Here is a 15,733-nt window from a genome sequence, read left to right on the forward strand (position 1 = left end):
TTTCTTTGTCACTAAGATTGAGACAATCTAATCAGCTGCTGCTTCTCTCCCTTCCTCGAGCTCACCGGATAAAACTGTCTCCAAATTTATTCATTCCTGGGACATGGGCGTCGCTGGCTGGCCGGCATTTATTGCCCATCCCTAGTTGCCCTTGAGAAGGTGGTGGTGAGCTGCCTCTTGAATCGCTGCAGTTCATGTTCTATAGCTTGACCCACAATGCCGTTAGGGAGGGAATTCCAGGATTTTGACCCAGTGACTGTGAAGGAACGGCGATAAATCTCCAAGTCAGGATGGTGAGTGGCTTGGAGGGGAACTTGCATGTGTTTGTGTTCCCATTTATCTGCTGCCCTTCTAGATGGAAGTGGTCGTGTGTTTGGAAGGTGCTGTCTAAGGATCTTTGGTGAATTGCTGCAGTGCATCTTGTAGATAGTACACACTGCTGCTACTGAGCGTCGGTGGTGGACGGAGTGAATGTTTGTGGATGTGATGCCAACCAAGTGGCTGCTTTGCCCTGGATGGTGTCAAGCTTCTTGAGTGTTGTTGGAGCTGCACCCATCTAGGCAAGTGGGGAGGGGAGTATTCCACCACACTCCTGACTTGTTCCTTGTAGATGGTGGGTAGGTTCTGGGGAGTCAGGAGGTGAGTTACTTGCCGCAGTATTCCGAGCTTCTGACCTGCTCTTGCAGCCACTGTGTTAATGTGGTGAATCCAGTTGAGTTTCTGGTCAATGGTAACCCCAAGAATGTTGACAGTGGGGGATTCAGTGATGGTTCCACCATTGAAAGTCAAGGGGCGGTGGTTAGAGTGTCTCTTATTGGTGATGGTCATTGCCTGGCATTTGCTCATTTTTAAAAAACTGATGGAGTGTGAGAGTGGTAATTACAGCAGGAGACAGAGTGGCCGTGTGAATTTAAACTGAGAGTTTGATGTGTTAATGAGCCCAGCAAGACCTCAAACAGGTGCTTACCCAAAACAGTTTAGTAGGGGTGGGTACAGAACAGAAATAGATCTGAATGGGCTGTTAGTGATCAAAGAATAATCGATGCATGCTGTGCCACAAAGTTGTCACGAGTAAAGTATGATTAAAGTGAGTTTACTTTCCTTTTAAATTATCGATATTAAAATAAAGAGATGATGTTGATCAATTCTGGGAGAGATTTGTTGTGAGGAAATTGGGTGCGAATAGAGAGATGAAAGGAAAGAACAGAGTTAATGGGAAACTGAAACCTATGAAGGGAGTTGTTTCAGGTCTCGGTCAACAGCAGTAATAGTTGGTTAACTCCCAGAAAGCAGTGTGAAGGAGGCCGGATTGGAAAAGACAACTGCTGGTTAACCTCAGAAGCAACACCAACAGGAGTAAAGGCACTGAGAGGTTAAAATAAAAAGTTACTGGATTTTTATAGATCTTAAAATCTAACGGCGTTGCTGGACAGATTGGTGAAGGTAGTTAAATTGAGATTGTTTGGAACTGTTTAAAGTATTGACATTGTGTGAAGCCATTGTATTATTTTAAGTGTAATTCTATTTCATTTTGTGTTTTTTTTCCCCCTATTTCTTAATTAATATTTAGATTGCTATAAAACCATCATAAGAAGTTGGGACATTTCCAGATTTCACAACCTCTCCTCATACAACACACATTGTAAACTCAGATTTGTTGTTGTGTATTTGGGATATTGTTGTGTGTGGCATGGTCACGTGATCACTCTGTGACATCATCGGGTCTCTGCAGGCTGCCAGTAGTTGGGGAATTGAAGCCTGTCGAATGCACACCTAAAAATAAACCAGCCTCAATGCTGTTTTTATTCAATCTTGTGTGGACCTCTTGAATTGTCCCGATCTCTACATCCCCTCCAACCATAGACAGCACAACATTGAGCATAAACCGTGCCCTTAACATTAAATAAACTCCAGCTCAGTTATAGGAGTTAATATTCGAGATAAAAGTCAAATAAATCAGCTTTGTATTAAACAAAGTGTATCAAGTCTTTTTAAATATCTCTATCACAAATTATTTCCTTTTAAAGGGACCTCCATCCTCACCTCCAACAAGTGTGAGGAACGCATGGCATATAAGGCGGCACAGTATTTAGCACTACTCCCTCAGTGCCAGGGACCCAGCTTTGATTCTGGCCTTGTGTGACCATGTGGAGGTTGCACGTTCTCCCTGTGTTTGCGTGGGTTTCCTCCGGGTTCTTGAGTTTCCTCCCACACTCCGAAGATGTGCAGGTTAGGTGAATTAGCCATGCTAAATTGCACCCAAGTGTCCAAAGATGTGTAGTTTGGGTGGATTAGCCATGGTAAATATGTGGGGTTACAGGGATGGCGTGGAGGGGAAGGCTTGGGTGGGATGCTTTTTCAGAGTCAGTGCAGACTCGGTGGGCCAAAAGGCCTCTTTCTGCACTGTGCAGATTCGATGGTTCCTTGTGACTAAGATTGAGCCAATCCAATCAGCTGCCTTTGCTGCTTCCTTCCCTTCCACAGACCACCGGACCAAAGTGTCTGTTAAGTTCCTCCTTGTCTGAGCTCTATCTTTCTCCAGTTTCTCTCCTATCTTCTTCTCCCTCTGAGCTCATCTTGTCCATGAGACCTGCCTTCAACTCCCTGGACTCCATTCTCACAAAACTGCTGTCCATCCAACTTCCCCATGTTAGCTGACACTGTTCACAATTCTCTCCCATTTCTTACTGTTTCTCTCACTTTAAATGTACCGTCATCACCCATCCTAAAAAAAATACTAAACCCCACTATCTTTGCAAATTACTGCCCCATCTCCAACCTCCTTTTCCTTTCCAAAACCCCTGAACTCGGTGTCCCCCGAGGATCTGTCCTTGGCCCCTCCTATTTCCCACCTCACCCCCATCCCTCTCCATTCCTCCACCGTTACTAAATTATCAAACTGTTCATCCCACATTCAGTTCTGGATGAGCAGAAGTTTCCTCCAGTTAAAAATTGGAAAGACCAAAGCCACTGTCTTCAGCCATCACTAAAAATTCTGTTCCCTCACTACTCAGAGTAACGGGTCATCCAATTAAGACAGTGATGAGGAATTTCTTCTCAGAAGGTAGTGAATCTGTAGAATTATTTACCACAGAGGGCTGTACAGGTTGGCTCACTAAGTATGTTCAAGGCTGAGATCGATTTTTTTTTTCTTAATCAGTAAGGGAATCAAGGGTTATGGGGATAAGGCAAGAAAGTGGAGTTGTGGATAATCACAAGCGATCAGTCATGATTTCATTGAATGGCAGAGCAAACTTGATGGGTCAAATGGCCTCCTTCTGCTCCTACGTCTTACAGTCCATCTCTCTCCCTGGGAACTGTCTGAGGCTGAACCACACTCTTCACAGTCTCGGTGTCAGATTTGACCCCAAGATGAGTTTCTGATCACATATCCACCCCATCACCAATACCAGATATTTCAATCTCCATAATGTCACCTGTCTTCACCCACCCCAGCTCATCTGCTGCTGAAACCCTCATCCATGCCCGTGTTACCTTTAGACTTGACAATTCCAATACATTCCTGACCAGCCCGTCACATTCATCCCACCCCCACACAGAAACGAAAGATTCACCCATTCCCCCTGAGCTCACTGACCTACCTCACCTTCAAGTCAAGTAATGCATCAATTTTAAATTCGCATCCTTGATTTCAAATTCTTCCATGACCTTATACCTCCCAATCTCAGTAATCTCCAGTTTCACTATTCTCTGAGATATCTGCACTCTTCTCATTCTGGCCTCTTGAGCATCCTTGATTTTAATACTCCATCATTAGTGGCAGGGCCTGGGTGTGAAACTGTGAAATTCTCTCACTAAATTGTCCATCTCTCCTGATTCAAGATCTGCCTCTCCAATCAGGCTTTTCCCATCTATCCTAATATTATGCTCTGTCACTCAGAATCCCTACAGTGCAGAAGAGGCCATTTGTCCTTAAGAGTCTGTACCGACATTCTGACAGAGAATCTTACCCAGGCCCTCTCCCCCACTTATACCTGTAACACATTTACCATTTCTAATCCATCTAACCTGCACAACTTGGGACACTAAGGGTCAATTTAGCGTGACCAATCCACCTAACCTGCACATCTTCAGACTGTGGGAGTAGATCGGAGCACCCGGAGGAAACCCATGCAGACATGGGGATAACGTGCAAACTCCAGTCACCCGAGGCCAAAATTGAAACCAGGGCCCTGGTGCTGTGAGGAAACAATGCAAACCACGAATGCTAATTTTTTCACTATGAAACTTCTCTGAAATAACTTGGGGTGCTTCCATCCCCACTATTTTCATTTTAGATCTATCAGTAATGGACTTGCTGCCGTCTGGAACAAAACTGTTTTCAGCAATAAGGTTCCGCTGTGATGTAATAGTCTCTATGACATCATTGCAGCAGGACTGGATGACATCATCAGAGTCCATTGTTTCTGAATGATTCACATCAATAACAACAGGAAATACTCATCAAGCTGAGCACATTATCTCGGCTGACACTCCAGTCTGACATTGAGGGACTGCTGCACTCTGTCACACACTGTCCTTCACATGGATTCACTCAGTCATCTCATTTACTGATAGAACAGCACAGTTAGACTAGGGGGCCAACACTCAGACACTTCACATGTACAAAGGGATTTCCTTAGTTTTCCTCAGTGGCTAACACTCTGATTTTAAGAGCTCAAAGCATTTGATCCAATGCCAGCATTCTTATTGACAAGGGGCAGTTTAACTGTTGTGTCTATGGGGAAAACGTGCTGAGACCCCAATGCATTCACTTCTAACTGTAGATGTTTGTTCTGTTGTCAATCAGACCCAGGACCGAACTGTGGTGGAGAGCCTATGCTCATAGATTCAGAGAATTCCTACAGGAGGCCATTCAGCCCATTAAGTCTCTGCTGACATCAATCCTACCCATGCACTATCCCCATAACTCCAACTATTTACCCTGCTAATCCCCCTGACACTAAGGGGCACTTTAGCATAGCCAATTAACCTAACCTGCACATCTTTGGACTGTGGGAGGAAACCCACACAGACACGGGGAGAACATGCAAAGTCCACAGAGACAGTGACCCGAGGCCGGAATTGAACTTGGTTCCCTGGCGCTGTGAGACAGCTGTGCTTGCAACTGTGCCATCCCAGTCCTTAGTTACTATATTACTCCTTAGTTCCACATGAATAGATTTAATACATTTGTTATTGTGGCCCAATGGTACCAATCATATTCAGATCGCAAAGCATATTTTCTATTTAACAAAACCAGTGTGAATGGCGGGGTGATTACCCAACATTCTCTGCGGGTGAGAATGTGCCCTATCCACATTACAGCACCGCCTTGCGCAAACGCGGGACCTGGCTCTGACTGGAGCATGCGCAGCCCGGACTGTATCTGGAGCTGCGAGGAGCCGGAAAGAAACAATGGAGTGAGGTTCAGTAATGGAGCCGCTGGGTGACCGGGGAGAGATAGAAGCAGCGGAGTGGGCTGGGAGGCTTCATAAATACCCCCTAGAGGCTTCAATCCAGAATAAAATGTTCCTGGTCCCGCTTCAGTTGGTACAGAATAGAGTCGGAGCTGAGCGGCTCCAGGCCCGGGTTAGCGGCCGCCATCGTGACAGGAACAATGTACAGAAGGGCGCATGCGCTGTGAGCCTGGACCAGTTTCCAACTCTCCCGGGTTGGACTGGAGTCTCCAGGAATTTTTTTATTCATTCAGGGAATGTTGGAGTCGCTGGTTGGACCAGTATATATTGCCCATCCCTAATTGTCCTTCAACTGAGTGGCTTGCTAGACCATCTCACAGGGAATTTTAAGTGTCAACCACATAAAATCATAGAAACCCTACAGTGCAGAAAGAGGCCATTTGGCCCATCGAGTCTGCACCGACCACAATCCCACCCAGGCCCTACCCCCATATCCCTACACATTTACCCGCTAATCCCTCTAACCTACGCATCTCAGTGGTTTGGAGTCATATTTAGGCCAGATCAGATAAGGATGGGAGATTTGTTTCCCAATTCATCCAGGGGATGTGGCTGCCACTGGCTGGACCAGCATTTATTGCCCATCTTTATTTTCCCTTGAACTGAGTGCACTTCAGAGGGCATTTTAAGAGTCAACCAACCACATTGCTGGAGATCTGGAATCACATATAGACCTGACCAGGTCAGGCAGCAGATTTCCTTGGCTCAAGGACATTAGTGAATCAGTTGGCTTTTTACGACAATCGACAATGGTTTCATGGTCATCATTAGACTTTCAATTCCAGATATTTATTGAATTCAAATTTGACCATCTGCTGTAGTGGGATTCAAACCTCAGTCTCTAAAACATTCAGGACATTTAAAAATATATCTTTTGTTGTCATTTTCCTTTGAACATTTCTCTGCACCGATATAAAAATATTAAAAATGGATAAAAGTTGTTTGCCTGACTGTCAATCATTATGCTGTAAGGTAAGGAGTCTTTTTTGCTTTCCAATTGGCCCAGGAAGGCAGTGGGGAAGGATGTGTGGACTGATTAATGGTTGGAGGATGGGCACAATAGAAAAGACGTGGTAAAACTTCCAGGAAACATTTAATCACATTTGGCAACTCGGTGGAGAGAATGTTGTGAATTTCTATCCTGGACTGACTGTGATGGTTTCTGTAAATTTACAGAGTGCTGGAAGTGGAGAATTGACATATGGGAAACTCAAATCAAACATCACATTGTGATCTGATGGAGCCACGCAATACATCAGAACCTGAATATTAGCAGCCTCTGAATGTGGAAGGTAACAGTTTTGTCGATTGTGTCTGTGAGAGAAGATTTCGGGTTTCAGTGTGACTGGAAAGGCCCCGAGATTCACAAACCCTGGTTAGACCACATCTGGAGAACTGTGCTCAGTTCCGGGCAACAGGATATAATAGCCCTGGAGAGAGTGTAGAACAGATGTACCCGAGTGATATCTGAACTCCCAGGGTTAAATTAGAAGATGAGATTACAAGAAAGTGTCATTCTGGTGCAGGGCCATTCAGCCCATTGAATCCATGCAAGGTGTCTACAGCAATCCAGTCAGTCCCATTCCTCTGCTCTATCCTCATATCTTTGCAGCTTTATTTCCCTGATAGATAATGTAGATAACTGATAGATAAGTAACTAGCTATCTCATAGAAGTGGAGATGCCGGCGTTGGACTGGGGTAAACACAGTAAGAAGTTTAACAGCACCAAGTTAAAGTCCAACAGGTTTATTTGGTAGCAAAAGCCACACAAGCTTTCGGAGCCCCAAGCCCCTTCTTCTGGTGAGTGGGAATTCTGTTCACAAACAGGGCATATAAAGACATAGACTCAATTTACAGAATAATGGTTGGAATGCGAATACTTACAACTAATCAAGTCTTTAAGATACAAACAATGTGAGTGGAGAGAGCATCAAAACAGGCTAAAGAGATGTGTATTGTCTCCAGTCAGGACAGCCACTTCAGCGGTCACGGGCATTCGGCCTCTGATATTCGGGTAAGCGTTCTCCAAGGCGGCCTTCACGACACACGACGGCGCAGAGTCGCTGAGCAGAAACTGATAGCCAAGTTCCGCACACATGAGGACGGCCTCAACTGGGATATTGGGTTCATGTCACACTATCTGTAATCCCCACAGCTTGTCTGGACCTGCAGAGTCTCACTGGCTGGCCTGTCTGGAGACAATACACTTCTCTTTAGCCTGTCTTGATGCTCTCTCCACTCACATTGTTTGTATCTTAAAGACTTGATTAGCTGTAAGTATTCGCATTCCAACCATTATTCTGTAAATTGCGTTTGTGTCTTTATAAGCCCTGTTTGTGAACAGAATTCCCACTCACCTGAAGAAGGGGCTTAAGGCTCCGAAAGCTTGTGTGGCTTTTGCTACCAAAGAAACCTGTTGGACTTTAACCTGGTGTTGTTAAACTTCTTACTATCTCATAGAAGACAGAGGGTGGTGGTGGATGGAAATTTTTCAGACTGGAGACCAGTTACCAGTGGTGTACCACAGGGATCAGTGCTGGGTCCTCTGCTATTTGTGATTTTTATCAATGACTTGGAGGAGGGGGCTGAAGGGTGGATCAGTAAATTTGCTGATGACACCAAGGTTGGTGGAGTAGTGGATGAGGTGGAGGGCTGTTGTAGGCTGCAAAGAGACATAGATAGGATGCAAAGCTGGGCTGAAAAATGGCAAATGGAGTTTAACCCTGATAAGTGCGAGGTGATTCATTTTGGTCGGACAAATTTGAATGCGGATTGCAGTGTCAACGGCAGGGTTCTGGGGAATGTGGAGGAACAGAGAGATCTTGGGGTTCATATCCACAGACCTCTGAAGGTTGCCACTCAAGTGGATAGAGCTGTGAAGAAGGCCTTTAGTGTGTTAGCGTTTATTAACAGGGGGTTTGAGTTTAAGAGCTGTGGGCTTATACTGCAACTGTACAGGACCTTGGTGAGACTCGTTTGGAATATTGTGTGCAGTTCTGGTCACCTCACTATAAGAAGGATGTGGAAGCATTGGAAAGAGTGCAAAGGAGATTTACCAGGATGCTGCCTGGTTTGGAGGGTAGGTCTTATGAGGAAAGCTTGAGGGAGCTGGGGCTTTTCTCTTTAGAGCGGAGGGGGATGAGAGGCGACTTAATAGAGGTTTATAAGATGATGAGGGGGATAGATAGAGTGGACATTCAGAGACTATTTCCTCGGGTGGATGTAGCTGTTACGAGGGGGCATAACTATAAGGTTCATGATGGGAGATATAGGAGGGATGTCCGAGGTAGGTTCTTTACTCAGAGAGTGGTTGGGGTGTGGAATGGACTGCCTGCTGTGATCGTGGAGTCGGAGACTTTAGGAACTTTCAAGCGGTTATTGGATAGGCACATGGAGCACACCAGGATGATAGGGAGTGGGCGAGCTTGATCTTGGTTTCGGACAAAGCTCGGCACATCGAGGGCTGAAGGGCCTGTACTGTGCTGTACTGTTCTATGTTCTATGTTTATCTTTCAAGCTTCAAGGAATACAGACCTAGACAATTTATTCTCTCTTGATCGGACAACCCTCTCATCCCAGGAATTAACCTGGTGAACCTCCAATCTTACTATATCCTTGTTTAAATAAGGGGATCAAAACTGTGTTCATTATTCCAGGTGAGACCTCACCAACACCCTGTGCAGTTGCCACAAAACCTCCCTGTTTTTAAACTCCAACCCCTTTGCGATAAAGGTCAAAATTCCATTTTCCTTCTTGCCTATTGTGGGACCTGTCTGCTAGCTTTTTGTGATTCATGTGCAAAACACCTCGATCCCTCTGTACTTCAATCACCTGCAGTGCCTCTCCATTTAGATAATCTCCCTTTTGATTCTTCCAACTGAAATACATGACCTCACATTTCCCCATATTAAACTCCATTTGCCAGGTTTTCGTCACCCAATCTATCTATATCCCACTGCAGAATCAAAATATCCTCATCACAACATGTCCTTCCACCTATATTCATATCATTTGGAAACCTTACATTCTGTTCCTTCTCCAGGTCATTAATTGAATCATGAATTGCGGGCCAAGAACTGATCCCTGTGGTACTCCACTAGTTACATCTTTCCACTCTGAAAATGACCCATTTATTCCAACTCTCTGTTTTCTATGTGACGGCCAGTTTTCAATCCATGCTAACACACTTCCACCAATTCCATGGACCTTTACTTTATGCACCAGCCTCTTATGTGGCACCTTGACAAATGCCTTTTGGAAATCATAGAATCCCTCGAGTGCAGAAGGAGGTCATTTGGCCCATTGAGCTGCTTGAACATCTTTCCCAGGCCCCATCCCCATAAGCCCACATTTTTTCCCCACTAGTCCCCCTAATCTAAATCTATTGGACACAAAGGGATAATTCAGCATGGCCAATCAACCTAACCTGCACATCTTTGGACTATGGGAAGAAACTGGAGCACCCGGAGGAAACCCACACAGACACGGGGAGAATGTGCAGACTCCACACAGACGGTCACCCAAGGCTGGAATTGAACCCTTGTCCCTGGCGCTATGCAGCAGCAGTGCTAACCACTGTGCCGCCCAATCTAAATACACTACATCTACAGATTACTCTCGATCTACACGACCCCTTGCGTCCTCAAAGAATTTGAACAAATTTGTTAAACATGATTTATCTTTCATAAAACCATGTTGACGAGGTGTTAAATTCACTGGGGCAGCACGGGGCGGCTTGGTGGCACAGTGGTTGGCACTGCTGCCCCACAGTGCCAAGGACTTGTGGAGTTTGCACGTTCTCCCCGTGCTTGCGTGGGTTTCCTCTGCGTGCTCCGATTTCCTACCTCATTCCAAAGAAGTGAGGGTTAGGTTGATTGGCCATGGTGAATTGCCCCTTAGTGTCGGCAGATTAGGAGGGTAAATACATGGGGTTACGGGGATAGGACCTGGCTGGGATTGTTGTCGGTGCAGGCTCGATGGGCCAAATGGCCTCCTTCTGTTCTGTAGATTCTATGATTCTATAAACAGGTCTATAGTTCACTGCCTTCTGCCTTTCTCCCTTTTTGAACAAAGGAGTCACATTGGCTGTTTTCCAATCTTCTAATATCCTCCTGGAACTTAGTGAGTTACAAAATATTTTAACCAAAATGTCCACTATCTCTTCAGCCTAGTGTGCAGTTCATTGGGTCCTGGCGACTTGTCCGCCCTTAGCCGCTGAAGGGGAGGAAGTGAGTCCAGTCTGTACATTCCACACATTGTTAGTCCAGTCAGATAGACATATATCTGTCTGGCAGCCTGCATGGAGATTTCCAGCTCTCTGTGTCCAGGGCAGGAAGCAGTGAGCATGGATCTGTCAATCAGCCTCAATCAGCACCTTCAGGAGAATTGGGAGGGTGAATATTAGATACAGCAGAGTGAGAATGGAGGGAGAGTGTGTGGGATGGAGATTTACAGCTTTTGGGGAATGAGAGAGAAAGAATGTTTCATAGAAACTAGAACTGTCTGTTCTGAATTTCTATCCTGTACTGACTGATGACTTTTTACAGGATATCAGATGGTGAGGATTTACAGACAGAAATCGCAAACCAAACATCCCATCAACGTCTGACAGAGTCACTCAATTCATCGGGACCTGAATATCATCGGCCTTTAAATCCAGAGGGAGAAATGTTTCTCTCAGCTGTCTGTTTCAAGAGATTTTAAGCATCAGTGCAACTGAAAAAGCACCAAGACACACACACACACCTGAGTGAGAGTGTTCCAGTGCACTGAGTGTGGAAAGAGCTTGAACCAGTTACACAGCCTGAAAATACATCGCAGCATCCACAGCGGGAGAGACTGTACCCGTGTTCTGTGTGAGATTTAACTGATTGTTTAACCTGGAGAGTCACAAGGACACCCGCACCATGGAGAAACCGTGGAAATGTGGGGACTGTGGGAAGGGATTCACGGTCCCATCTCGGCTGGAAGTTCATCAACGCAGTCACACTGGAGAGAGACCGTTCACCTGCTTTGTGTGTGGGAAAGGATTCACTGACTTACCTAATCTGCAGAGACACCAGCGAGTTCACACTGGGGAGAGACTGTTCATCTGTTCTGACTGTGGGAAAGGATTCACTCAGTTATCCCACCTGCTGAGTCACAATTTCACTCACACCAATGAGAGACCCTTTAAATGCTCTGACTGTGGGAGTGGCTTCAAAAGCTCTGGTGAACTGGTGTCCCACCAGCGCATTCACACTGAGGAGAGACCGTTCAGCTGCTCTCACTGCACAAAGAGATTTAGAACGTCATCCAACCTGCGGACCCACCAGCGAGTTCACACCGGAGAGAAGCCATTTACCTGCTGTGTGTGTGGGATGGTGTTCACTCAGTTATCACACTTGCTAAGTCACAAAGTCACTCACACAAATGAGAGACACTTTAAATGCTCTGAGTGTGGGAGTGCCTTCAAACATGCTTCAGATCTGAGGGTCCACCAGCGCATTCACACCGGGGAGAGACCGTTCAGCTGCTCTCACTGCACAAAGAGGTTTAGAACGTCATCACACTTGCAGGTTCACCAGCGAGTTCACACTGGGAAGAAACCATTTACCTGCTCTGTGTGCGGGAAGGGATTCACTCAGTCATCTGCCCTGTCGACGCACACAGTCACTCACACCCAGGAGAGACCCTTTAAATGCTCTGACTGTGGGAGCGACTTCAAAAGCTCTCAGGAATTGATGATCCACCAACGCATTCACACTGAGGAGCGACCGTTCAGCTGCTCTCACTGCACAAAGAGATTTAGAACAGCATCCAACCTGCAAAGACATCAGCGAGTTCACACTGGGGAGAGACCATTCATCTGCTCTGTCTGTGGAAAGAGATTCACTGTTTCATCCTCCCTGCAGAGACACCAGCGAGTTCACAAGTGATTACAGGAGTTGGATTCTGCTGTTATTGTTTCCGCTCTCAATTATATCTCGGGCTGCAATTTATTCATCCTCAAAGTTGGTCACTGGGGAGGGTTAGAGGGTTTCTTTCTGCTGGATTGGCCGCTCTCATGACTTTGCTTCCAGTGGGCTGATGCTCTTTGAGTCTGGGAGAGCACATTTCCACTGAAATGATCCACAAAAGCTGATGAAGGACATTTTTTTTCTGGGATAGTAAATAGTCTATTCCCTCCACTACAGGTAGATCAAAAATAAATACAGAAAGAACTGGAAAAACTCAGCAGATCTGGCAGCATCTGTGGAGAGAGAAACAGAGTTAATGTTTCACATCCAATGTAACTCTACTTCAGAACTAAAGCGAGGGAGAAATGTGATGGGTTTGATGCTGGTGAGATGGGGGGAGGGTCAGGTAGAACAAAAGGGAAAGTCAGGGATTGGTTAGAGGGCGGGTGAGATTAAATGACAAAAATGTCCTGGAACAAAAGGCAAAGGGAGAGGTAATGGTTGTTGTAAAGAAACAAAGCATTGGTCCAGAGTTTAGTGTTAATGGCAGAATAAAGAACAGCTCTGTCTGGAAGCAAAAAAACATGAAAACAAGATACAGACTGGCACTTGGCAAAAAAACAAACCAAAATGGAGGAGAGAGTTCAGGGGGTGAAGTTGTTGAACTCAATGTTGAGTCCAGAAGGCTGTAAAGTGCCTCATCGGAAGATGAGGGGCTGTTCGTCCAACTTGTGTTGGGCTTCTCTGGAACATTGCAGCAGGCCGAGGACAGAAATGTGAACGCGAGAGCAAGATGATGAAGGGCGGCACGGTAGCACAGTGGTTAGCACTGCTCTTCACAGCTCCAGGGACCTGGGTTTGATTCCCGGCTTGGGTCACTGTCTGTGTGGAGTTTGCACATTCTCCTCGTGTCTGCATGGGTTTCCTCCGGGTGCTCCGGTTTCCTCCCACAGTCCAAAGATGCTTGGGTTAGGTTGATTGGCCATGCTAAAAAAGAAATTGCCCCTTAGTGTCCTGAGATGTGAAGGTTAGAGGGATTAGCAGGTAAATATGTGGGGGTAGAGCCTGGGTGGGATTGTGGCTGGTGCAGACTCGATGGGCCAAATGGCCTCTTTCTGCACTGTAGGGTTTCTATGATTTCTAATGGCAAGCAAGCGGAAGGTCAGGGTCATGCTTGTGGACTGAGCGGAGGTGTTCCACAAAGAGGGCAGGGAACAGGCTATCGATGAATCAAAGAGAATCCAGTTGTGTCCAGAACATTGTGAACATCCTTTACTCTGGTTGTCTTTGATCCTCAAGTCATTTTCTGTTTGTTTTAACCATGTTCTGTTTCATCAATAAACTTCTATCAGTAAAAATATTTGACTTTCTGGACTTTTCCTGATGAGATTGATGCACTTTAGGGAAAGTGGGTGAGAGGGGTTGGCAGGCTCTTTAACAGAAAGTGAGTCTCTCGAAGGTAATTGTCAAAGGAGACAGAGGTGGAGATGAGATTTTATTTTTGACTCAGCGATGTTAGAAAATGGGGTTCAGGGAGTCAATTAACCCTTTCTCCCCTTTTCCCAAACTCTGAAATGATTCCCAATGATAACCCTTATTGGTGACAGTGGTTAGATTTTATTCAGTATCAATAAGAGCTGACACAGGCTAATGTCTGAGCAGTCGTATCAAAGTGCAGCAGCATTACCATTACACTCTGGGTAGAAGCAGCATCTCCACGGAAATGCTCCCTGCTCTGCCCCAGATGCCATGGCACCAGTCAATGCAATATGTAAAACCTCGACTAATCTCTGTGCTCGGGGAATCCCTTCTTATACTTTGTTACATCACAAAGACTATGGAGACTGATTTAACCCAATCATTGCCCAGCTAACATTTGAACGGACCAATTACAAAACCTGTCATTGAACCATCTGTATCCGCCCATGCCATGTCAAACTCTCAAACAATTGTCTTCCCATGCTCCGTCCCTGGTACAGGGAGTCAGCATTCCCATGCCAAGCAGTGAAAACATGGTGGCCTTGACACACAGGTGTCATCCAGGATTCAAGGCACTCTTGTTTTCTCTGTCCTCCGGGAGCTGTTTATCTCCCTGTTCCCACAGAGCAAGTCATCTGTTCTCAGCTCTGCTGCATTTCTGCTGATGTTTTGCCCCTTTTACACCTTTCGGATCAATAAAACATTTGGTCAAAGACCCAAACCACAATTTCCCATCCTGTCACCTGTCAACCATCCTTACCCAGAGCGTAATCACAACAGGAATAAAAACAGGAGAAGTGTAACAATCAAATTCAAAATCAATGCACAGCCAGTCATAGAATTTAATGTTCACTAATTAGCAAGAAAACCCAAAGTTGGGGGTCCCCCAGGATTCTTATAGTCCACACCTTGAGGGGGGAGAACTCTCTCTCTGACCCCTCACTCAATTTCACTCTGTTATTTTCCAGTTCTGTTCTGGCCCCGCCTGGGGTAACATCTACTCGATCTTTTCTTCTCCTGAAGGAGCACCATGAGTTCTAGGTTACTCGTACATAAGGACAGATGCTTCAAGCAACAGATCAAGCATGGATGTAAAAGATTCTCCAGCTCTCTCTTTACCCCTGTCCAAATTGTGGACAGTTCTTACTCTATTATTTCTCCCAATCCCTTAATTGTCCCAATCTATTATATTACGCATTTTACTGTAATTTCACTCACTTTGTGAGCATGTGCAGTGTGTTTAATTGGATCCTGATTGTTTTGAACTCAGTTTCTCTCTGGAGTGTATGTCAGTGCCTTGATGATGTCACAATGTTGTCTCAATCCCCTGGCCACATTAACCATGTCATCTCCTGCTGTGTCTCAAGTAGCTGTGTGTGTTTGGGACCCGCTCTTCACTCCATCTCACCATGAATTTAGGCTTGTTATTTTTCACATGTAACAAATCACATCTGTACACTCACTCCGGTATCCCAAAATCATGTCACACATTCTTAACTCTCAGATGTGCTCATGAAATGACCAAAGTGAGTGTCTGTCTTTCTTATCTCCCCCTGTGATGGATGTTTCATGTAGTGGCCGGGCTTTCAAATGTGGATTTCCTTAAAACAAAGTTCATGAACAAAGATGTAAATATCACCAAGAGAAAGTGATCAACTTATTCATCCCATCGACACATTCCAGACTTTCACTGGAATGTAGGTGGAAACCAGATTGATATATTCCATTCAACCACATCCAAGGGGAGTTATTCCAATTCCCTTATTGTCCTGTTGTGATGTATTTCTTACAACTAACCACAGGAGACCCAGGGACATGTTACAATAGTGTATTCA

The 15,733-nt window shown here is 45.4% G+C and overlaps 2 protein-coding genes across 2 annotated transcripts in view; one reads left to right on the plus strand and one right to left on the minus strand.

The window, feature by feature from the left end:
• Window positions 1-15,733, minus strand: part of LOC144486531 (uncharacterized) — a 38,567-nt gene that overhangs the window by 16,025 nt on the left and 6,809 nt on the right. The gene's annotated exons all lie outside the window — the stretch shown is intronic.
• LOC144486523 (uncharacterized) lies at window positions 5,370-13,772 on the plus strand. Its single transcript, XM_078204570.1, has 3 exons — window positions 5,370-5,423; window positions 6,657-6,772; window positions 11,028-13,772. The coding sequence occupies exon 3, from the start codon at window positions 11,388-11,390 to the stop codon at window positions 12,396-12,398; it is 1,011 nt and encodes a 336-aa protein (XP_078060696.1). The 5' UTR covers window positions 5,370-5,423; window positions 6,657-6,772; window positions 11,028-11,387; the 3' UTR covers window positions 12,399-13,772.

The sequence above is a fragment of the Mustelus asterias genome, unplaced genomic scaffold (assembly GCF_964213995.1).
Source record: "Mustelus asterias unplaced genomic scaffold, sMusAst1.hap1.1 HAP1_SCAFFOLD_382, whole genome shotgun sequence".
In the NCBI taxonomy this organism is placed as follows: domain Eukaryota; kingdom Metazoa; phylum Chordata; class Chondrichthyes; order Carcharhiniformes; family Triakidae; genus Mustelus; species Mustelus asterias.